We start from the raw sequence: 23715 nt of genomic DNA, 5'->3' as shown, positions 1-23715 counted from the left end.
GCTCCCTGTGACCCTGAACAAGTCACTTAGTCCTCCACTGCCCCAGGTGAACCCATCGGGACAGATAGAGAAAATGCTTGAAGTGCCTGTATGTAAAACGCTTTGAATGTGGTTGTATAACTACAAAAAGGCAGTATACAAGTCCCAATCCCTTTCCCTAACTGATTAATGAAACCAATGCATTCCCTTCCTAAAACCACATGTCCGCTAGTGACAACTGACAGCTGCATATGTCACTACCTAGGATTACCATACATCCGTGAAAACCCTATTTAACCTCTTTCCACACTCCTTGAGGGTGAAGGCAACACTGATTTAGAGTACGTTGAAACTTTTTTTTATCTACTCACATTTTTATACCCATCCTGTAGACACTCTACTAATAAAAGTTGCCCTTCTGTGGAAAAAAGATGGTGGTAAGTACCTGCTGTGTTTAAAATGTATAAAATAAAGACTGCATTTTAAAGTGTAGAAGAACTGTGCTTCATAATTATAGTAAAAGATTTTCTACCTGGTTCTCCATCTGGGCCACGTGGTCCAACATCTCCACCATCACCCTTTCCACCTAAAAATAAAAATCAGAAATGCAGTATTTGTGTATGCATTGCAGAGTCATCCAACATGCTAACTCCCCCAACAAATACACTGTTCAGGGCTCAGTGATAGCATTTGTTACTCTGAAGAAGATATCCATAATCTGTAGAGAATGACTATGATAGATTGCTGCTTGAGTACAATTTTTAATAGTTTGTTTCTAGCCAAATAATAAACCAATCTGTCCTTGTAACAAGAAAGCTAAGATCCATCAGAAAATACTTTGGAACAGAAGCTTTCTGAATTTTAGCAAAAGAGCAGAGAAGACCTGGTCTTCAAGCCAAACCAATCTTTATTAGCAACCATTTAAATGGTGACAACACCAGGACCCAACACAGACCATGTTTCGGCTAGAAAGCCTGCTTCAGAAGTCCTTTCAAACATCCACTAAGTAGCTCATGCCATAAGGTTGCAAAACTGAAGCCAGCATGGCATCTGAGTGGCAAACATAAAACAAAATGGCATTTTGGATGTTGCAAAGGAGGCTTTGAAATCACCTTGAGCCCCGATGCTGGGGTGCCTCCCCCTCCTCCCCGGATCACCAGCTTCCCGTGGGTGGAGGAGCCATCGGATGTCGGTGTGCGACTCTCCCCGGAGGCTAATGGGAACTTAGAGGGAAGCATGGAGTTGGAACCCCTGTATCCACAGGGCATTCCTTTACTATCTGGGGACCTTCCAGCACCACGGCTTGTCTGTGAGCAGAAGAGCTGCAGCCAAAAGGGAACTTCAGTTGGTGAGAACATTGATTTTTCTTCTAAAAAACTTTCCTTTACACTAAAGAAACCCCAAGAGGTAACTCTTGAAGCTTTCTGGGATCTTGTGGCGGATTTGGCTAAAACAATAAATCCTCAGCTCTCTCAGTTAGAGCATAAAATAAATACTCAAGAAAATGAAATTAAGAATATTAAAGATCTACAAGACTTGAAAAATTCAACATTAAATTCTTCCCAAGAAATGAAAGTTTCCAAACAAATTACAGAAACACTGGTGAGAGATAATATCAACTTAAGGAGAAAATTGGAGTCTTTAGAAAATTTTTCCCGTAACAATAACCTCAGATTAATTAACTTTCCCAGAGTTGCGGCAGTAACTCCAAGAGACATGTTGAAACGTTACATTATAGAGGTGTTGGAAATTAATGAAGAACTATTACCGCCATTCACCCAAGTATATTATTTACCCATTAAAAGGGAAGAAAAGTTAAAGGAAGAAGATCAACAATTGCTTAATATCTCTACAATATTGGAACTTTCAGATAGGGAAGTCACAAAGCCGGCAATACTTCTTCTTACAGTTGCCTTAGCACCGGATAAGAACTAGCTATTAAGACTTTTCTTTAAAAATAGACAGAAAGAATTTCTAGGGTATAAAATACAAATGTATCCAGACCTGTCACGAGATACACAAAAAAGTCAACATGAATTTTTGTTGTTAAAGCCAGGTGTTATAGCTCTTGGGGTGACTTATTTTCTTGGCCACCCATGTAAATGTGTGATAGTGCATCAAATGCAAAAATATGTCTTCTTTGATCCTAGCCAACTGACAACCTTCTTGTCAGTGGCTCGACTGAAAATAGGAGGAGGAATATGAAGCACTCATAAGAACATAAGCAATGCCTCTGCTGGGTCAGACCTGGGGTCCATCGTGCCCAGCAGCCCACTCACGCGCGGCCCAACAGGTCCAGGACCTGTGCAGTGATCCTCTATTTATACCCTTCTATCCCCCTTTCCAGCAGGAAATTGTCCAATCCTTTCTTAAACCCCAATACCATACTCTGCCCTATTACATCCTCTGGAAGCGCATTCCAGGTGTCCACCACACGCTGGGTAAAGAAGAACTTCCTAGCATTTGTTTTGAATCTGTCCCCTTTCAACTTTTCCGAATGCCCTCTTGTTCTTTTATTTTTTGAAAGTTTGAAGAATCTGTCCATCTCTACTCTCTCTATGCCCCTCATGATCTTATAAGTCTCTATCATATCCCCTCTAAGTCTCCTCTTCTCCAGGGAAAAGAGACCCAGTTTCTCCAATCTCTCAGCGTATGAAAGGTTTTCCATCCCTTTTATCAGACACGTCGCTCTCCTCTGAACCCTCTCGAGTAATGCCATATCCTTCTTAAGGTACGGTGACCAATACTGGACGCAGTATTCCAGGTGCGGGCGCACCATCGCCCGATACAACGGCAGGATGACTTCTTTCGTCCTGGTTGTAATACCCTTCTTGATTATACCTAGCATTCTATTCGCTCTCTTAGCAGCCGCTGCGCACTGTGCCGTCGGCTTCATTGTCATGTCCACCATTACTCCCAAGTCCCTTTCTTGAGTACTCTCATTAGATTAGATTGTTTGATCTCCTGTCTTAGCCAATATAATTGTTAGTTTTTATTTCTATTTTCTTTGTTATGTTCTCGCTGATTCTACATCTTGGATCTATAATGAGGACTTGAGTTAAAGTTAAGATATACTGAGTTACTAGATTATAATTTGAATTGTATTTTATTTCTTGTTTAACTTTATCTTTCTTTACAAGTGGATACTTTATATGTTATTGAAAAATGATAAATAAATAATTTTTTTTAAAAAAGCAAAAATAAGCAATGGTGTTTTCAATGAAAGACCTGAGCAGTTAGGACAGCCCTACAATCAATTCAAATTGTTATACAACATAAGTAAACTGACCATGAAAAACTCCCACAACATGGCAATGCAGTAACACATTAAGTGATGGCAGAAAAAGACCCTTAGGCCCTGATTCTGTAAAACACGTCTAAAGTTAGTCGCCATTTAGATGTCTAAGATAGCCAATTATCGCTCATTAAGGCTCTTAAATGGATCATTATCCACTTAGTTTGGACGCCTAAGTCACACTCAGCGTTAAGTGTGATTTAGGTACCGTTTATAGAATCAGGGCCTTATTGTCCACCACTCTATGTGGCCTGGGTCACCTATGTTTAAAATCTGGTTGTGAAGTCACCACCATTGCAGCCATGATGGGGATGATATGTGCTGTATTGCTGACAGTATTCCACTTACCAATGTTTTGCAACTTCATTTATCAAATGGTGATAATAAGGACACCAGTGGACCTGAACTATATGATGAACTATGTACCTTTAAAGATCTGTTTAGATCTGAATTGTGCTAGTTTCATAATCCTTATGAAACTCTCAAACCCTCATTTAAGCTTCATTCTAAGAATATTGCTGACAATTCCTGTCTCTATGGCAAGTGGCAAGTGGTAATTTTCACAGTTAAAAATAATAAAAACTTATTTGCAGTCAAGTATTTCATAAGAAAGGCTTGTAAGCCATGATTCCTATTGAGAATGATATAAGTTCTCGGTTTAATTGCTAATGAAAGCATGAAAAGCTATTTAGCAACCACTGGCCTAACCTATAGCAATAAAAATTATGTCACTTTGAAAATCTGTGATATTGGTTAAAGAAGGAATAGCCAAAGATATATTAACCCATTACATGTTTATATGTTCAGAAAAACCCTTGATGATTCTACTTTTCCAAAGAGAAACTACCTTTTGAACCAATGGGACCAATTTTTCCATGACGACCTATGCTGCCTTTTGGTCCTTTGTCTCCAACAGAGCCTTAAAAAACAACAACAACATTAAAAGCATGTAAAATAAAGTATCTTAAACTGAAAATGCAGTAAATAAATGAGTCACTCAACCATACCAATATCTAAAAAGGGGGGACCTTGGTGGTAGCACAATGGTAGAGGTGGGATTGTGGGTCACCACAGGATTAAAACTGAGGTTCAGGGAGTGATATGAGAGAAACTGGGGATGGAAGACCACCAGAATGGGAGATGATCATAGGCAAATTTACCAATAGCCTGAATAAGTGTGACAAGTTCCAAGGTTATTGAGTATACATTATTGCAAGTGGATAGCCATGATTCCATTATAGAATACTAGTGTAATCCAGGTAGGGATATGGAATACACGTAAGTGAAAACCCCGCCCAACCCCTCCCATGCTCCACCTGTCTGAACGCCCCTTTGTATCTGCATTCTATATAACTTATTCACACTCTAACAGAATAGCATTTAGTCACTTATGTAAATGTACAATTACATATTAAAGCACTGGTATTTTGTACATCTACATACACAAATGGCATGTAAAAGCAAGTGGTGTACAGATACTTCATCACCACTCAGTTCATCACTCCAACACTTTATCACATGATGGTTTTTCTGAGGATCAAATCAATTCATCTCTTTTCAAACTAAGATTGTAGCACACATTTTCTTGTACACCATGTCACGTTATCGCATGCCATTTTTGCTCTCAAAGCTGTGTGCGAGAAAATATGTTCCAGTCATCAGGCACTTTTCTGCAATTTTATAGTTGAAATTTTTGTATGTCCCTTTCAGAATATATATTTTTTTCTCTCAAAACAGCATGCAAGAAAATATGTGCTACTTTATCTAGAGTAGACCATCCAATGTTAGGCAACACAAAAAGTAGAAAACAGTGTATTAGTTACAAGAAACTGTCATGTGATTTGCAACGGTGCCAAACAATGACTTCCATTCACAATATGATCGATTTTTCATAAGCTCTCTGTTTTATCTTTTGTGATTGTGTATTTTATTATGTAACGAAAAACAAAACCTAACTACTGCAAATACCTAGCAATGCACAGTAGTGTAAATAGCCCAGAAGATTGAAAGGACTATGGCCTCAGAATCGGAGCCTACGCATTGCCATAACAGTCACAGACTGAGAATAATCTGCGCAGTGTAATCGCTCCTGCTCCAATCATCGGCCCACACATCTGCAATTTTTTAAAGGTTTTTTTCAAAGCAATTTTTTTAAAGATTTTTTTCAAAGCATTTAAATGAAATTACCACCCCTATGGGGTTATATGAAGATAAGTGCAAGCCAGGATATAAAAGACCAAAAAAGCAACTTAGCTTTATAACTGATTGTACAGAGAAGAACACTAGTTGGCATATGAACACTAGTGACTGTTCTTCTCTGTACAATCAGTTATAAAGCTAAGTTGCTTTTTTGGTCTTTTATATCCTGGCTTGCACTTATCTTCATATAACCCCATAGGGGTGGTAATTTCATTTAAATGCTTTGAAAAAAATCTTTAAAAAAATTGCTTTGAAAAAAACCTTTAAAAAATTGCAGATGTGTGGGCCGATGATTGGAGCAGGAGCGATTACACTGCGCAGATTATTCTCAGTCTGTGACTGTTATGGCAATGCGTAGGCTCCGATTCTGAGGCCATAGTCCTTTCAATCTTCTGGGCTATTTACACTACCGTGCATTGCTAGGTATTTGCAGTAGTTAGGTTTTGTTTTTCGTTATATATTTATATACTGCTGGGTGATTAGTTTTAGGGTATTTTATTATGTACCTGTTTTTACTTTGTCTTCTTTTTAATATTGTGTATGTACATTATGTAAACCGTTTAGTTTTAAACGGTATATACATTTTTAAAATAAATAAATAAAATATTTGGTTGTTAGTTTTAAATAAAGAGATTTTTTTTTTTTAAAAAAGGCTGCACAGTGTGTCAAGAATGAAGTACTACACATGCATAATACAGACTAACAGCTAGCTGTGCCTTGTAGGAGGTGTTATTTGCAAATGTATGTCTCTCTTCACCCCCTTCATGAAGGTCCACAGTGTCAGATAATGTTAGAAAAGTACCCCCAAAAGCAACCTCTCTACAGCATTTGTAGTGGGAACAATCCCATCAGCTACAGTTCATAATAGTTACATGTGGAGATGGGACATATAGGAGGCTCATACACAACCTGCTGTCTGGATTGATGTCTGCCCCTAATGTATGTACGTATGTCTAAAGTAAAACAAAGGTTCTGCCATCTTCTTGTGATGGGGCATGATGTCTACTAATATTCTGAATACTTCTTGTACATAGGAGCCAGCTCTGTGGGTGCCTGTCAGTCTACAGATCTGAGGCAGCAAGCTCCATACTGCAGAGATACTGAAGAAAATAAGACAAAAGTAGGGCACATAAATGTCCGATGGGACTTGTAGTGCTACTCCTTTAATTTCTTTTAGCCGCACGTCCTCCCTGTGTGGCATCACCTGTTGTGCTCTTCATTTAAATGCAGCCTGACCCGTTATGTTCACAACCCTAAACCCTCTGCTTCTCCTCCTCCTTTCTCCATCTCAGTAAATAATATTGTCATCATTCCAGTCTCCTCTGCTCGCAACCTTGAAGTTGTCTTCAATTCCGACCTCTCATTATCTACACACATCCAACAAGCTGCTAAGATCTGTCGCTTCTATTTCTTCAGTATCACCAAAATTCGCCCCTTCCTCTCTGAGCACACTACCTGGACCCTTGTCCACGCTCTCATAACCTCACGCTTAGATTACTGCAATCTATTTCCAACTGGTCTCCTGCAGTGTCGCCTCTCCTCCTTGCAATCTGTACAAAGCTCTGCTGCATGACTCATCTTCTACCAACCTTGCTATGCTGATGTCACCCCTCTCCTTAAGTCACTTCACTGGCTCCCTATCTGCCATCGCATACAGTTCAAGATCTTATTGCTGACCTACAAGTGTGTTCATTCTGCTGCCCCTCAATATCTCTCCTGCTTTCTATCTCCTTATACACCTCCCAGAGAACTCCATTCCTCAGATAAGCCGCTCTTAGCTTTACCCTTCTCCTCCACTGCCAGTCCAGACTTTGTTTCTATACCTGGAATAAATTACCTGAGTTTGTCTGTCTAGCCCCTTCCCTTCCCTTGTTTAAATGTAGACTGAAAACCCACCTTTTTGATATAGCCTTCAATCCTTAACCCTACTCCTCTGTCCTCCACCGCAGACAGCTGAATAACCGTTCCCATTAACTGTATCCATGACATCCTGTTTGTCTGTCTTGGCTCTTTAGATTGTAAGCTCTTTTGGGCAGGGACTGTTTCTTCTTTGTGACTCTGTACAGCGCTGCGTATGTCTGATACCACTATTAATAGTAGCAGTAATAGTATTAGTAGTTTATATGGACTTAGTAATTTATGGTGAGTTGAACACCCCTTATAATGTATAGGGACCCCTCCAAAACTCCCCCCAAACCTACTATATCCATCTGTCTACCATCCCAATAGCCCTTATGGCTGCAGGTGGTACCTATATTTACTGCTATTTATCATTTCTATAGCGTTGTAAGGCATATGCAGCGCTGTACATGTAGATGGTCCCTGCTCAGAAGAGCTTACAGTCTAATTTTGACAGACAGACAGGATATCGCCTAGAGCTTGTTTAGGTTTGTGCGACTCACAAATAGAAGATTAGATTAGATTAGGATATCTCAGGGTTTCTAGCTTAAGGAATAATATGGGTAAAGGTAAGTATAGTAGGCAGTATATGGTAGAATAGTAGGATTTTGGTAGATTTTGGTGGGCTCACACCATAAATGTAGTGGTTAAAGTGGATTATGGGCCTGGGTCCACTTCTCTGTGGCTCACTATCCCACTCACCAAGCTACTTAAGAAACCTGTGCGATGCTCTATTAGGCTTTCCCATACCAGATGAGAAAGACATGGGGGAAGCCACTGCTTGCCCTGGATCGGTAGCATGGAATTTTGCTACTCCTTGGGTTTTGGCCAGGTACTAGGGACCTAGATTGGCCACTGTGAGAATGGGCTACTGGGTTTGATGGACCATTGGTCTGACCCAGTAAGGCTATTCTTATGTTCTTATGCTGCTGTTCTAGAGACAGGTATGTACTGTTTCAGATTTTTTTTGGGGGGTTGGGAGTGGGTCATTGACCACTGGGGGAGTATGAAGGGGTCATAATTAATCCCTCCAGTGGTCATCTGGTCAGTTTGGGTACCATTTTGGCAGTTAGATACTTTTACAACAGGTCTAGCCTTAGACATCTAAGTTCCGTCCAGGACGTCTTGGGAAACGTTCGATTATCGCCACAAGACATCCAAGTATAAGACCACCCAAAGCCCACCTAGAACACACCTACAATACACACACCCTTTAGAAATACACACAACCTTTAGACTTGGATGCACAGCGGATAAAATGCCTCATAAGACAGCCAGAAAGATGGCTTCAAAAATCGGCACTTGGACGTCCTGACGATTAGGATGTCCAAATGCCGATTTATGCTGTTTTTTGGATGGCTTAGACTAGAGTTTTGAAAATGCCCCTAACAGTCTCTTAACCCTATCACTGTTTGAAACACTATCAGTCACGGTTTTCTGGAATGAACAAAGCAGTGCCACAATGAAAAAATTCCAGCTTTATACCAGAATTATAGAAGACATCATCATTTTGCAGCCTTCATTAATCCAATGCAATGAGACAAATGGTAGCATGAGAAAAAAAAGTTAGGCAGTAAAGAGATAAGGAACAAATTACTACAAAAGCATCATAAAAGTATATATAATGTAAATCAGTGGTCTCAAACTCACGGCCCTATTTTGAGTTCCTCGGTATGTTTATCATAATCACAAAAGTAAAATAAAACAGTTTCTTGATCATATGTCTCTTTAGCTATAAATTACAATATTATTATTAAGACATAGCCAAAAGGAAAGATTTATAAACTATAAAGAGTTTTACCTCATGCAAAATTGTAATTTCTTTAATAAGACATTAACTATTTTTTCTGAGGCCCTCCAAGTACCTATAAATCCAAAATGTGGCCCTGCAAAGAGTTTGAGTTTGAGACCACTGCTGAAAAAGGTCCTACTAGTTTAAGAACATTGTTGACAGGCAGCCTAGTGATACAAATTACTATCTGAATTTTTGAACAAAAAAACTAAAACTATTCTTAAAGACATTTGGAGCATTGAGATTAAGCATCAGATTTCTGCTATTCAATGGCCACGGATTTGGTCTTGGAGGATGAGATGTACAGCATCAACATCTATGAGACAAACCTGTTGTTGGGTTTTTTTTTGTTACATAGAACTTTCTGGACCCCTGTTCGTTTGCAAAAGTTAGATAGTTCTAAGTCAAATAGATGCTGGCACTGTCATCTTGATGTAGGGACACTGGATCATCTGCTGTTCTATTGGCCCTTGATAAATATGATATTGGAAGTCCCATTGTCATTGACGTATGATGTAGTATTGTTTGGAATGTTACTAATACCCAAGAGTCCAAAAATGGCAAATAAAAATAGATTACTTTGAATTATGGCAGGAGTTGATATATAGCTTATCACAAAAAAACTGAAAAAATCGGGACAGATTAAATTACAATTTTTGATGGGAAACCTTATATCAAATTTACAAGTTGGAACGCATGAATTCGATACAATTCGGACAGTATAGTAAATTCAAGGAGATTTAGAATTCATTAACAAAATTTTGTTTGACTTGATCAATAACATTATTTTTTTGTTTCTATATGAGTGTTCTACTCATCCAGGAAGGGTGGGGGGAGGGGGTGTTATGTACTTATTGTATCATTTGATTGTACTGAGTGCTGTTTATTGTACTGTTTGATAACTTGTTGCACTTTATGTTGGCTTATAAAATAATAAAGATTTTTTTAAGAATATTGTTGACTTTTAATTTTCAGCATGCATTACCTTTTTCTCCTGGTGGGCCAGCTCTACCAGGCCTTCCTAGAGCTCCTTTCTCTCCTTTGTCTCCAGCATCTCCTAAAAAAGACATATGAACCATTACTACAGGAGTTTACATAGAAAATGAAATGGCAGTGGAAGTGCTGAGTATCAGAGAGGCCAGGGTCCAAATTCCATTTCTACTGCTAATATTCCTTGTGATCTTGGGAAGGTAAATTTACAACAGAGTGGTGAGGAGAAGTTGCTATTTAAAAAAGCCACATAGGCATAGGCATCAACGTTTCAAAAATGACTGAGGGTTCAAAATACAGTAGAAATTTCCCCACAATGAAGGAATCTGCTGAATACTGGGGGTGCTCAGGAGTGTCCCAAGCAGAAAACAAAATGCTTGCACCCCACCAAATGCATAGTACTCGTAGCCATGTAAGGGAGGCAATGGATGAGGCACAGTTTGGCACCCCCACTTCTCTTGTGCCCTGTGTGGGTTCTGGTGCTCCGCACCTACTGGCTCTTATGCAAATATTGTAGGTGCCTAAGGGGCTCATTTTCAAAAGAAAAAACCATCCAAAACATGGCATAAAGTGGCATTTGTACATTTTATTTGCTAAAACATCCAAATTGCCATTTTCAGATGACATATTTTTAGACAGTTTTCTATGCTGTTTGTCTGCAGTGCATCTAAATCTCAAGGGGGCATATAGTGGGCGTGTTTTGGGTGGGATTAAGGTGGATTTATGGTTTGGATGTTTTTCTGCATTAATGAAAAATTGCAGAAAATATCCAGGGCAAAACTGGGACATTTGAGGCTAGACCTGTTTCAATAACAAATAAGAGCCAAACAGGTGGTCAGACTGAGCAGATGATCACTTGAGGCATGAAGACATGGCTCCCCTTACTTCCCCAGTGGTAACTGACCCTCTCCAATTCCCAAAGATGTGAATGAAACAGTACATACCAGCTTGCATGACGGTTTCAAATGTTATTGTCGGTCTTAGTAGTGCAGCAAGCAGGCTCTGTAGTAAGCTAGTGGACTACATAGATTGGGACCCAGGCCCATATCTCATCTAACTAGTACACTTCTAGTGAAAAGTGTGTGCCCTTCAAAACCCAACCAAAACCTACTGTTCCAACATATAGGTGACACCTGCAGGCATAATACCTATTGGGGTGGTATACGGTTGGGTACATTAGGTTTTGAGTGAGTTTTGGAGGGCTCACCATACAACGTAAGAGGATTATTGTCAGATGTGTACCTAGGACCTTTTATGTGAAGTTCACTGCAGTACCCCCTAGGATTCCCCACTGCTCTGCTGGGATGTCTGTGTGGACTGTTTACTATGAATGCTGGCCCCTCCTATGTCCCAATGATTGTTTTTTTGTGTATTTTTCATTTGGATGTGTTTTTTATTTATTTATTTATTTTTAATAAATGGCTCAAAGAGATAGACACACTGCAGACAAACACATCTAGGAAATGGCTATTGAAAAAAAACGTTTTTCTGGTTTGAAAATGGTCCTTTTCTGTATTGGATATTTGGACGTTTTTCCCAAAATGTCTAAACTCAAATTTAGACGTCATGAGTCTTTATTACTTGTAAATACCGTGTATGTAACAGATATTGTGCCTTGAATGGAGGTGTAAACATTTACATATGCTTGAGAGCAGGTATAAAAAATGTTCATGCATAAAGTTTGCAGTATTTCATGTTTTACTTCCTTTAGTCTATCCAGGCCTTACTGGGGGAGAGGGAGGGAGCAAAGGATGAGAGAGAGATGCAATACTGGGAGAGAGGGAGGGATGTTCTAAGGGTAAAACAAAGATACAGTACTGGGAGGGAGGGATGGGGCAAAGAGTGAGAGAGATACAATACTGGAAGAGAGAGAGAGAGAGAACAAAATATGTGCTTTCTTAATAAGGTATGTACAGTACATTTAAAGCAGTTGGTATTTTACATATCCGAGTATGCTTTCCTGGCTAGGAACAGTTTTCACTATCCAGCCCCACCCTCAGCTTCTAGGGCAATTGATGATTCTTCCTGCTCACAAGCAGATAGGCAAAGCACTGCATCTACCATAAGACTTTTACTTTCTGTTTGGTTGCTTCTATTCCTAGGTCTCTAGACCCTCTCCCAAGGATCAAATCTACTATTACTGAAGTACAGCTCTCCCTCTGTATTTGCGGGGTTTAGGTGCAGAGCCGGCCCACAAATAGGGAAAAATCATGAATAGTTTTTGGACCGGCTCTGACCCACCCCTACCTCCCTCCTGCATCCCCGGACCTTGCCTGGTGGTCTAGCGGAGACGCAGGGCAAGAGCGATGTTCCTACGCTCCTGCCCCGTACAGAGCCATCATCAAAATGGCTGCTGTGAGTTCCCGTTGTAGTCTCGAGACTACAACGGGAACTCACAGCAGCCATTTTGATGACGGCTCTGCACAGGGCAGGAGCATAGGAAGATCGCTCCTGCCCCGTGTCACCGCTAGACCACCAGGTAAAGATCAGGGAGGTTCAGGCAGCCTGCACATAGAAGAAAATTAGAAGAAAAAAATTGTGAATAATCGAATTTGCAAATAGGGAAACCGCGAATAGTGAGGGAGAGCTACAGTTCTCTCTAAACAGGCATGCATATGTTTCAACAGGGCTCTTTAGGGGTCATTAATTATTTTGTCTACCACACACTGTATAATGCTGCATATGTCTAATCCCCTCACCGATAGTATTAGGCTCTTCAATCAGTTATTAGAAAGATATATGTTGCATATGTCTAATGGCACTATAAAAATAAGTATTACTTAGATGCATTCCTCCCAACTACATTTTCCGTTTTGTTCAAGATTCTACACATCTCCCCTACCCTGATCCCACTCCCCCAAACTACTTTTCATGACAGCAGCCATAATTAGATGTACCACATGGCTTTTCTATTCAGTGGCTCCTTGCCAGAAGATACTCTATGGTTCTGAGTAGCTGTCAGTGGTTCCTTTAAGAGCTAAGACTGTGACTTTACTCCTTTGGGGTCAATCATTTTTAGCTACCTATAGTTAAGATGCTCCTTGCAGAGGATGACACTGCATGGAATAAAGCCCTTGAAAATGGACCTGGTATAGTAATCATTTATTAATGTGAATGCAGTTAGGTAAAGACCAAGGCTATATTTAGCCATGCGGTGTAATATCATATAGATACATTCCTTGTTCTACTGTATAACTATGATGTCATACATGCAAGATGTATAGAAGGAACATTAACAGTTCTTCTCATACCTTTGAGGCCCGGGACAAGAATCTGAACAGAACAAGATTCCTCTGCAATATGTTGAGGATATCCAGATCGGAACAATGACAGGAAGGCAAGGCTAATTAGAGTCACCACGAAAACCAGATCTCTCTTCATAGCAAGGGCTTTCAGGTCACTGACTCCTAATGAAAAAGAATGCGTAAACAGTTATAGGAATTCTACAGACTTTCAAAATCTTTAGACTTAGACAAGATTGCTGCATAGTTAGAAATAAAGATGAAAGGCCCAAAGAGTTGAAGCTTCTTCAAAACTACATAACCACCATGTGGTAATTTGGGAAAGGAAAAAAGAAAACACTGCATCTGTAATTGGTTCTACAGAAGCTGAAAATGTTGTCCCAAACCCAAATATGGGTGTGTGCTAATTCCATTTATACCTATGGGCTTCATAGCCTTTCGAGTGGGTTAATTCTGTTAGTGTGTGCTAAGCTTTAGTAAAAAGCCTGGTGATCAGTTAAAATCTCTACAGTAGCACTTTTCATTAGAGTGCAAGCATACTATCACATTCATCTAAAAATTTGCCCCATGTGTTTTTGAAGATGTTTACTGCTATACTTAGGACCTCCCTCATTGGAAAAATTTTCTACAATTTCATAATAGGGCAGAGTACGATACTGGGGTTCAAGAAAGGACTGGACAATTTCCTGCTGGAAAAGGGGATAGAGGGGTATAGATAGAGGATTACAGTTCAGGTCCTGGACCTGTTGGGCCACCGCGTGTGCGGACTGCTGGGCACGATGGACCTCTGGTCTGACCCAGCGGAGGCACTGCTTATGTTCTTATGTTATCTTCCTTGAGATGTAAAATCCCTGCCTATGGAGTGAAATTTAATTTTCCTTAAACTTAATAATGGCTTATGGAATTTTATTTTAGTAAATTATACAGTGATACTACAACAGTATGCTGCACTGGATATAACTGTCTCCTTTCCTGGTACTGCATGAGTGGGTACCGACTCAAATACTGACATCCACCCACTTTATGCACCTATCAAAAAGTCCTTGATGGCCCAGTAAGCCCCAAACCCCCCTCCCTCCGATAAAAAAAAAACCCTCTCTTTCCACTCAATCAGAGAACTTCCATTTGCTAGAGCCCCTTGGATTATTAATACCTAGTCCATGGAGGTGCCCAGTGATATCCTTCTCTTCTTCTCACCATCCTGAAAAATGGAGGTGCCAGACCCCTAGTAGTACAAGTAGACACACCACTAGGAGTCAGTATCCCAAAAAAAGAGTTGTCTCCCTTAGTGGGAAGTATTTTTTTATTTGCAGACTGACCCTTAAAGTGGCATCAGAACATATCATAAGAAGTCCAGACCGCTAACATGTCTATCATAAGAACATAAGAAGTTGCCTCCGCTGAGGCAGACCAGAGGTCCATCCTGCCCAGCGGTCCGCTCCCGCGGCGGCCCATCAGGCCTTATTGCCTGAACAGTGTCCCTGACTAATTTTGTAACTGCCTCTAATCCTCTAACTATTACCTACCTCTACTCCTATCTGTACCCCTCAATCCCTTTGTTCTCCAGGTACCTGTCCAGACCCTGTTTGAAGCTCTGTAGCGTGCTTCTGCTTATCACATCCTCCGGTAGCGCGTTCCATGTATCCACCACCCTCTGAGTGAAAAAGAACTTCCTGGCGTTTGTTCTAAACCTTTCCCCTTTCAATTTCTCTGAGTGCCCCCTTGTACTTGTGGTTCCCCGTAATTTGAAAAATCTGTCCCTGTCTACTCTTTCTATGCCCTTCATGATCTTGAAGGTTTCTATCATGTCTCCTCTAAGTCTCCGCTTTTCCAGGGAAAAAAGCCCCAGCTTCTTCAGTCTGTCAGTATATGAGAGGTCTTCCATACCCTTTATTAGCTTAGTTGCTCTTCTCTGGACTCTCTCAAGTACCGCCATGTCCTTCTTGAGGTACGGCGACCAATACTGGACACAGTACTCCAGGTGCGGGCGCACCATTGCACGATACAGTGGCAGGATGACTTCCTTCATCCTGGTCGTGATACCCTTCTTAATGATGCCCAACATTCTGTTTGCCTTCCTTAAGGCTGTGGCGCACTGCGCCAACGCCTTCAATGATGTGTCTACCATCACTCCCAGGTCTCTTTCAAGGTTACTCACCCCTAGCGGTGATCCCCCCATTTTGTAAGTGAACATCGGGTTCTTTTTCCCTACATGCATGACCTTGCATTTCCCTATGTTGAAGCTCATTTGACACTTTTTGGCCCACTCTTCCAGCGCTGTCAGATCCTTTTGGAGATTTTTGCAGTCCTACTTGCTTTCAACCCTGCTGTATAATTTGGTGTCATCCACAAATTTAATAACCTCACATTTTGTTCCTGCCTCCAGGTCGTTAATAAATATATTGAACAGGAGCGGTCCCAGCACCGACCCCTGCGGAACTCCGCTCGTGACTCATTGCCAGTCTGAGTAATGGCCCTTTATTCCAACCCTCTGTTTCCTCTCTGCCAGCCAGTTTTTGATCCATAGGTGGACCTCCCCTTGCACCCTGTGGTTCCATAGCTTCCTTAGCAGTCTTTCATGTGGTACCTTGTCGAAGGCTTTTTGGAAGTCAAGGTAAATGATGTCTATAGATTCCCCTTTATCCACCTGGCTGTTTACCCCCTCAAAGAAATATAATAAGTTAGTGAGGCATGACCTGCCCTTGCAGAAGCCATGCTGGCTCGGCTTTAGCTGCCCAGTGTTTTCAATGTGTTCCCAGATGCAGTCTTTAATCAGCGCTTCCATCATCTTTCCCGGGACCGAGGTCAAGCTCACCGGCCTGTAGTTTCCTGGGTCTCCCCTTGAGCCTTTCTTGAAGATGGGTGTGACATTTGCTATTTTCCAGTCTTCCGGAATCTCTCCAGTTTTTAAGGATAGGTTGCATATTTGTCTAAGTGGCTCAGCTATTTCGTTCCTTAGTTCCTTGAGTACCCTTGGGTGAATGCCGTCCGGACCTGGTGATTTGTCGCTCTTTAGCCTGTCTATCTGCCTGAGGACATCCCCTTTGCTAACCTCTAGTTGGACCAGATTTTCATCCTGATCTCCTTTTACGATCTTCTCGGGTTCCGGAATGTTGGTTGTGTCCTCCCTCGTGAAGACTGAAGTGAAGAACTCATTTAGCCTGTCAGCTATCTCCTTTTCCTCTTTTACCACTCCCTTTCTGTCTCCATCATTCAAGGGTCCCACTTCCTCCCTTGCTGGTTGCTTCCCCTTGACGCACCTGAAGAATACTACATTCTCATCCAAAAAATCAACCAAGTCCTAAACGCCTAGAACAAGATCTTTTGGATGTGGGAGGAGCCAGCAAAGTGATGGACTGACCTCCCGGACATGGCAACAGAGTAGTGGGGCACCTTACAGGGAGCTACTGTGAACTTCGCAAAAAGCATGCCACATAAACATCTCACCACAACTCCCTTGCAAGTTTTGGTGAGCCCCCCCCCCAAACCTACTATGCCCACCTGTCTACAACCCCAATAGCCCTTTTGGTTGCAGGTGCCACCTATATGGCAGTACAGTAGTGTTTTGGTGGACTCACATTTTCTATCAAAAATGATATGGTTAGAGTGGTTTATGGGCCTGGGTCCTCCTCTTTATTGTTCACTAGCCCACCCCCCCAGGCTACTTAAGAAATCTGTATGCAACTCTACTAGGCTTTCCTATGCCAGGTGCTGATGTTCTGGAGATAGGTATGTACGTTTTTATTCTGATTTTTATAGCAGTGTGGGGGTCTGTACTTTGTGTCTGCAGTGGTTTTGGGTACCTTCTGAGCACTTGGGTACCTTCTGCCCTGAATATGTATACCCTAGAGGAAAGGAGAGACAGGGGAGATATGATTCAGACGTTCAAATACTTAAAGGGTATTAACGTAGAACAAAATCTTTTCCAGAGAAAGGAAAATGGTAAAACCAGAGGACATAATTTGAGGTTGAGGGGTGGTAGATTCAGGGGCAATGTTAGGAAATTCTACTTTACGGAGAGGGTAGTGGATGCCTGGAATGCGCTCCCGAGAGAGGTGGTGGAGAGTAAAACTGTGACTGAGTTCAAAGAAGCGTGGGATGAACACAGAAGATTTAGAATCAGAAAATAATATTAAATATTGAACTAAGGCCAGTTACTGGGCAGACTTGCACGGTCTGTGTCTGTGTATGGCCGTTTGGTAGAGGATGGGCAGGGGAGGGCTTCAATGGCTGGGAGGGTGTAGATGGGCTGGAGTAAGTCTTAACAGAGATTTCGGCAGGTGGAACCCAAGCATAGTACCGGGTAAAGCTTTGGATTCTTGCCCAGAAATAGCTAAGAAGAAAAAAAAAAAAAAAATTTTTAAATTGAATCAGGTTGGGCAGACTGGATGGACCATTCGGGTCTTTATCTGCCGTCATCTACTATGTTACTATGTTCTGAGCACTTAGACCTGTTTTTAGATCGCCTAAGCCAAACGTATAATTCCATCCAGGCAGCCTCATAAAACTTTTGATTATCCCTGCAGTACGACTAAGTCTAGGTCGGCCAACATCCTGCCCTAACCACTCCTTCAAAAACACCCCTTTTAGCTCTGGGCACACAGTGAGATTCAGAGGCCTAAAAAGTCTCTGGATATGTCTAAAATCTAATTTCGATTATCGGCACTTGGATGACCTGTCTTATAGGTCATCCAAGTGCTGATTTGGGTGGGTTTTTAGATGTATTTCTGTTCGATTATGAGCCCCATATCAACTGGTGGATAGACTAACGAGCCCCACTATTTACCCTTCTCCATTGAGAGTATTGACCATTTAACTCTACTCTCTGTTCTCTTTAATCCAGTTCTTACATCATTTATATATGCAGATGACATTACTGTTCTCATTCCTTTTTCCTGTTCATTAGATCAGATTAAATTAAAACTGAATTATTGTATGAAGCTGTTAGAGAATTGGATGATGAATTATCAACTTAAATTAGGTTCAAACAATTTTTTATTGATGCAAGCAACGAACAAATACAACAGCTCAATACCAACAAAGATGCATCATATTCTATAATAGAACAAACATATACTGACTAAGAAGATCTACAACCAAACTCCCCCCTCCCAATCTACCTAGAGCAAGCGAGATCAGCAGGAGGTGGAGGGACACTCCGAGGCCCTGGACTCTGATAAGCCCCGAAGATGCCACACCACCTCCTCCCCCCACCGAACGCCACAGATCATAACAGTGACAATGTGCCAGAACCGTGTAATACCCCCCACCTCTCCTCCCCAATCCCTCCTCCCACCCACCCCCAATGGTACTCTCCACCCCACCCCATCAGTACTCACCCTTACTCTCTCAGCCCTACAAACTCAGTGCCCATTTAGGACACCCATCTTAAAACCGCACTGTGACCTTTTGGATGCATAGATTGTAGATATGGCTCCCAGATGTTCAAGAACAACATCCTTCGCTTCCTAGTCCCTCTGGCATCTCGCGCCTCCCAGATGGCCAACTGATGCAACTGGTTCCTCCAATGCCAAAATGCCGGAGGGTCAGGGACCAGCACTGAAGAATACATTTTCTGGCCAGTAAGCACAACTTCCTTCAAAGAGCCCGATGCCCCCTAGGCAAAAGGCCAAAAGCCTCTGACAAATCCAAGACAAAGTGGGCCGTGGTACTGCGCAAAACTCTCCCAATTAACCCTGACATGTAAGAGATTATACGCCTCCAGAAGCGCTGGATAATGGGGCAGGACCAAAAGGCATGTCCCAGAGTGTTATCAACTTAAATTAAATAAGGATAAAACAGTTTGATAACTCATCTACTACTTATCACTTAAATAGTGCTGAAAGACATAAGCAGTGCTATACATTCTGACATTTATAGACAATCTCTGCTTGGAAGAGCTTACAATCTAACTTGGACAGACAGACATGACATAGAGGGTTGGGGATGCAGAACCCAAAATGAAAGGAATTAGGAGTTGAAAGCACTCTCAAAGAGGTGGGCTTTTAGCTGGGCCTTGAACACTGGCAGAGACGGAGCCCACTGTAGAGATTCGGGCAGCTTGTTCCAAGCATAACGCACAGCAAGGCAGAAGGGACGGAGTCTGGAGTTGGCAGTTGAAGAGAAGAGCACACATAGGAGGGACTTACCAGCTGAGTGGAGCTCACGGGGGGATCATAGGGGGAGATAAGTGAAGAGAGATAGTAAGGGGCAGCTGAGTGAGAGAATTTATAGGTCAGTAAGAGGAGTTTGAATTCTAGTCTGAAATAGAGGTCTGCACGGGAACGGGGATCACGGGAATCCTGCGGGTCCCGTGGGGGTCATGCGAGAATTCCACCTAACCCACGGGACTCCCACGGGGACCCCCCTCTGGCCCACAGGACTCCCATGGGGACACCCCTCTAGCCAACGGGACTCCCACGGAGATGGAAGGTTTTGGAAGCAGGGTTCGTCCATATAATATAATGGACACGTCAGCCTTAGTAAAAGAGGGGGGTTTATAAGTTAATTACCTGAACAGAAAACAAAAAATGGGTTCCACCAAAGAGATTCCACAAGGAAAACAGCAGCGCAAACACAAAAGAAACTGTGGAATTGATGATCCTGTCAGAAGTAATTGCTGCTTTTTATTGGGACGGGCGGGGATGGAGGTAATTCCTTGCGGGGATGGGTGGGGATGGAGAGGATCCTGATGGGGACCGGTGGGGACGGAGAGGATCCTGGCGGGGACGGAGAGGATCCTGGCGGGGACTGGCGGGTATGGGTGGGATTTCTGTCCCCACGCAACTCTAGTCTGAAACAGATGGGAAGTCAATGAAGTGACTTTAGGAGAGGGTAACGTGAGTATAGTGGCTCTCCTGGAATATAAATCGTGCAACTGAATTCTGGGCGGATTGGAGGGGAGCGAGATGGCTACGTGGAAGGCCTGAGAGTAGCGAGTTGCAGTAGTTAACTCAGGTCAACCTGCTAATTTAAAAAAAAAAAAGTATTTTGGTCTCTTTTGGAAACTCTGAAGGATTTAGAAAGCATTTAGATAATTATCAATTCCGCTTATTAGTACAATCTTTATTTTTGTCTCATTTAGACTAGTTCAATGTCATCTTCTTAGATTACCTGAGATTTATAATAAAATAACTCCAAACTCTACAGAATACAGCTATTAGATTAATCTTCAGATTGAAGAAAAATGATGATTTCACCTTACCTACAAGAATTACACTGGCTACATATAGATGGGGAATACTTTATAAATTCTATTGTATATTATTTAAAATACATTTTGGAGAAACTCTTGAGTATATGCCCCAACTCTTTAATTTTTCTAATAACCCATCTTTGAATCTAAGAAATAATAACACTTGTCAGTGTCCAGTTAATTAAGAACATGAGCTACGATAGATCTTTTAACTCCACAGGGGCATATCAAGCAGCAAAACTTCCCCCCCCCCATTCGCAGTTTCAACATTTGAGATTTCACATATTCGTGATTTGGGGGGAGGGGGGAAACCCCCCCATAGTATAGCACGTTCCTGCCTCTCTCCAGCTTCCCCCTCCCCGGCATCCTGGCCTTACCTGGTGGTCTAGCGGGCTTTTGGTTCAGGAGCGATCTTCCTATGCTCCTGCCCCGTGCAGATCGCCAATAGGAAATGACTGCCATGAGTTCCCTTAGTCTCTCGAGACTACAGCGGGAGCTCATGGCAGCCATTTCCTATTGGCGATCTACACGGGGCAGGAGCGTAGGAAGATCACTCCTGAACCGAAAGCCCGCTAGACCACCAGGTAAGGCCAAGATGCCAGGAGAAGGCAGGAGGGAGGTGGGGTGGGTCAGAGCCGGACGAGAAGATATTTGTGATTTTTCCCTATTCGTGTCCGGCTCTGCCACTATCCCCCGCGAATACCGAGGGAGAAGTGTAATATTAACCAACAATTTAATTTTAAGTGTTTCAAAAAAGACCTATCTATTTCAAGAATTTGTTATTATTAATTCCTACAATTGTAATACTACCTAATAATTTGTGTCACCATAATTATTTATGTAAACCACTATGAGCTTTATGGAGGTATTCGCAGTATATAAAGAAAGATTGTATTGTATTAATCCATAATAGAATGCTACCTCCTATCCTATGAATTTCTGATTTTCTTAGAAGTCTTTCATGAGGTACTTTGTCAAATGCTTTTTGAAAATCCAGATACACAATATCAATTCACCTTTATCCATATGTTTATTTACCACTTCAAAGAAATATAGATTGGTAAGGCAAGATTTCCCTTGACTAAATCCATGTTGGCTCTGTCTCATTAATCTGTGCTTATGTATATGTTCTGTCATTTTGTTCTTTATAATAGTCTCTACCATTTTGCTTGACACCGATGTGAGACTCACCAGTCTATAATTTTCTGGATCACCTCTGGAACCCTTTTTAAAATTTGGCGTTACGTTGACCACCCTCCTGTCTTCCAGAACCATGCTGAATTTTAAAGATAATTTACAAATCAGTAATAATAGCTCTGCAAGTTCATTTTTAAATTCTATCAATATTCTGGGATGTATACCATCAGGTCCAGGTGATTTGCTACTGTTCAGTTTGTAAAATTGACCCATTACATCTTCCAGTATTAAAGAGATTTGTTTTGGTTTCTCTGGTTCATGTGAATGAATACCATTTCTGGCACCAATATCTCTCCCACATCTTCCTCAGTGAAGACTGAAGCAAAGAATTAATTTAATCTTTCCACTATGGCCTTGTCTTCCCTGTGCATCTTTTTTGCCATCTAAGTGGTCCAACAGGATTGCAGCACTTCGGGGGATCGCTATTGCAGCAGGAGAGATAGCCAATCTTTCTTGCTGAGACGCAACCCTCCCCCCAAACTAATACGGGCAGGAGGGAGCCCAACCCTTCCTGTCCACTAATGATCCCCCACCCCCAAACGGATATGGGTAGGAGGGAGCCAACACCTCCTGCCCATGACAATCCCCCACCCCAGAACCGATACGGGCAGGAGGCCCAACCCCTCCTGCCCATGATGACCACCCCCCCGAATCCCCGATCACCCCCCTCACCCCATGAAACCCCAACCAGCCACCTCCAACACCCCCCCTTACTCACAATCAGTTGGCTGGGCGGACAGGTCCCAAGCCCATCCATGGGGCAGGCCCGCCATCCACCGAATGGCGGGCCTTAGGGCCTGATTGGGCCAGGTGCCTAAGGACCCGCCCAGAGGAGGGGCCATAGGCACCTGGGCCAACCGGAATAGGCCCAGTTGCCTTAGGCCCCTCTTGTGGGCGGGGCCTTAGGCACATGGTGCTAACCCAGCCCATGTGCCTAAGGCCCTGCCCACAGGAGAGGCCTAAGGCAACTGGGCCTATTCCGGTTGGCTCAGGTGCCTAAGGCCCAATCAGGCCCTAAGGCCCGCCATTTGGCGGATGGTGGGCCTGCCGCGTGGACGGGCTTGGGATCCATCCATTTTGATTATGAGCCCCTAAGTGGTTTACATTCAGGTACTTAAGCATTTTACCCTATCTGTCCTGGTGGGCTCACACTCTACCTAATGTACCTGGGGCAATGGGTGGATTAAGTGACTTGCTCAGGGTGACAAGGAGCAGTGTGGGATTTGAACCAACAACCTCAGGGTGCTGAGGCTGTAGCTCTAACGACTGTGCCACACACTCCCACACTATATTTTTTTTCTGCCTTCCTTAATTACCCTTGCTGCAGGCTCTTTCAGGAGTACTATTACAGTAGTTCCACTGTATTTTTACTATTGTAGGTCAGACCACCTTCCTTCAGAGTACATTCCTGATCAAAATTACATTACATTATATTAGCAACCAGGACAAATCCTGCATTATGGGAATATTTATAGGATTTCAGAATTCCAAATTTAAACCTCTTCCTATAAGTGACATGGTCACTTTATTAATTTTAGGAAAAAGAAAGTAATCTTCAGCTAGTGTAAAGAAAGCATTTGAATAGCATATTTAAAGTTGGAAAACTGCACATCTACAAACAATAGGATTTTTTTTTTTTTTTTTGGGGGGGGGGGGGGGATTTAAGCCACTCATTAATGAAGCCTGAGAAAGACTAAACTGTAAAGCCTTCTCTTAATGAAATTTTCTCATACAAATTTTTTTTAATGTTATCCCAGATTACACAGGGCCATTGTTAGGGGATGCAAACAAAGCAATTACCCTGGGTCCCCATATCACAGGGGGCTCTAAGCCTGCCTGAAGCTGAAGAAGGTAATAGTGGGTTTCGGGGCCCCTTTCCTAATTTTTGCTCTGGGTCCCATCATGTTTAATACCAGCTCTGAGATTA

At 42.2% G+C, this 23715-nt stretch overlaps 1 protein-coding gene across 6 annotated transcripts in view; it reads right to left on the bottom strand.

Annotated features, from left to right (window-relative positions):
* COLEC11 (collectin subfamily member 11) overlaps positions 1-23715 on the bottom strand; it is a 46271-nt gene that overhangs the window by 7490 nt on the left and 15066 nt on the right. For 5 of the 6 annotated variants that reach the window (XM_033937050.1, XM_033937049.1, XM_033937055.1 and 2 more), the window contains 4 exons: positions 13406-13561; positions 10150-10221; positions 4122-4193; positions 512-565 (listed from right to left, as the gene is read on the bottom strand). In XM_033937050.1, the coding sequence (XP_033792941.1) occupies positions 512-565; positions 4122-4193; positions 10150-10221; positions 13406-13535 (328 nt within the window). In that variant the 5' untranslated portion in view covers positions 13536-13561. Of the gene's footprint in view, positions 1-511; positions 566-4121; positions 4194-10149; positions 10222-13405; positions 13562-21782; positions 21868-23715 lie in introns of all 6 variants that reach the window. The other variant, XM_033937054.1, reaches the window with a different exon arrangement.

Source organism: Geotrypetes seraphini, chromosome 3 (genome assembly GCF_902459505.1).
Source record: "Geotrypetes seraphini chromosome 3, aGeoSer1.1, whole genome shotgun sequence".
Classification (NCBI taxonomy): domain Eukaryota; kingdom Metazoa; phylum Chordata; class Amphibia; order Gymnophiona; family Dermophiidae; genus Geotrypetes; species Geotrypetes seraphini.
This window is presented reverse-complemented; position numbering and strand designations above follow the sequence as displayed.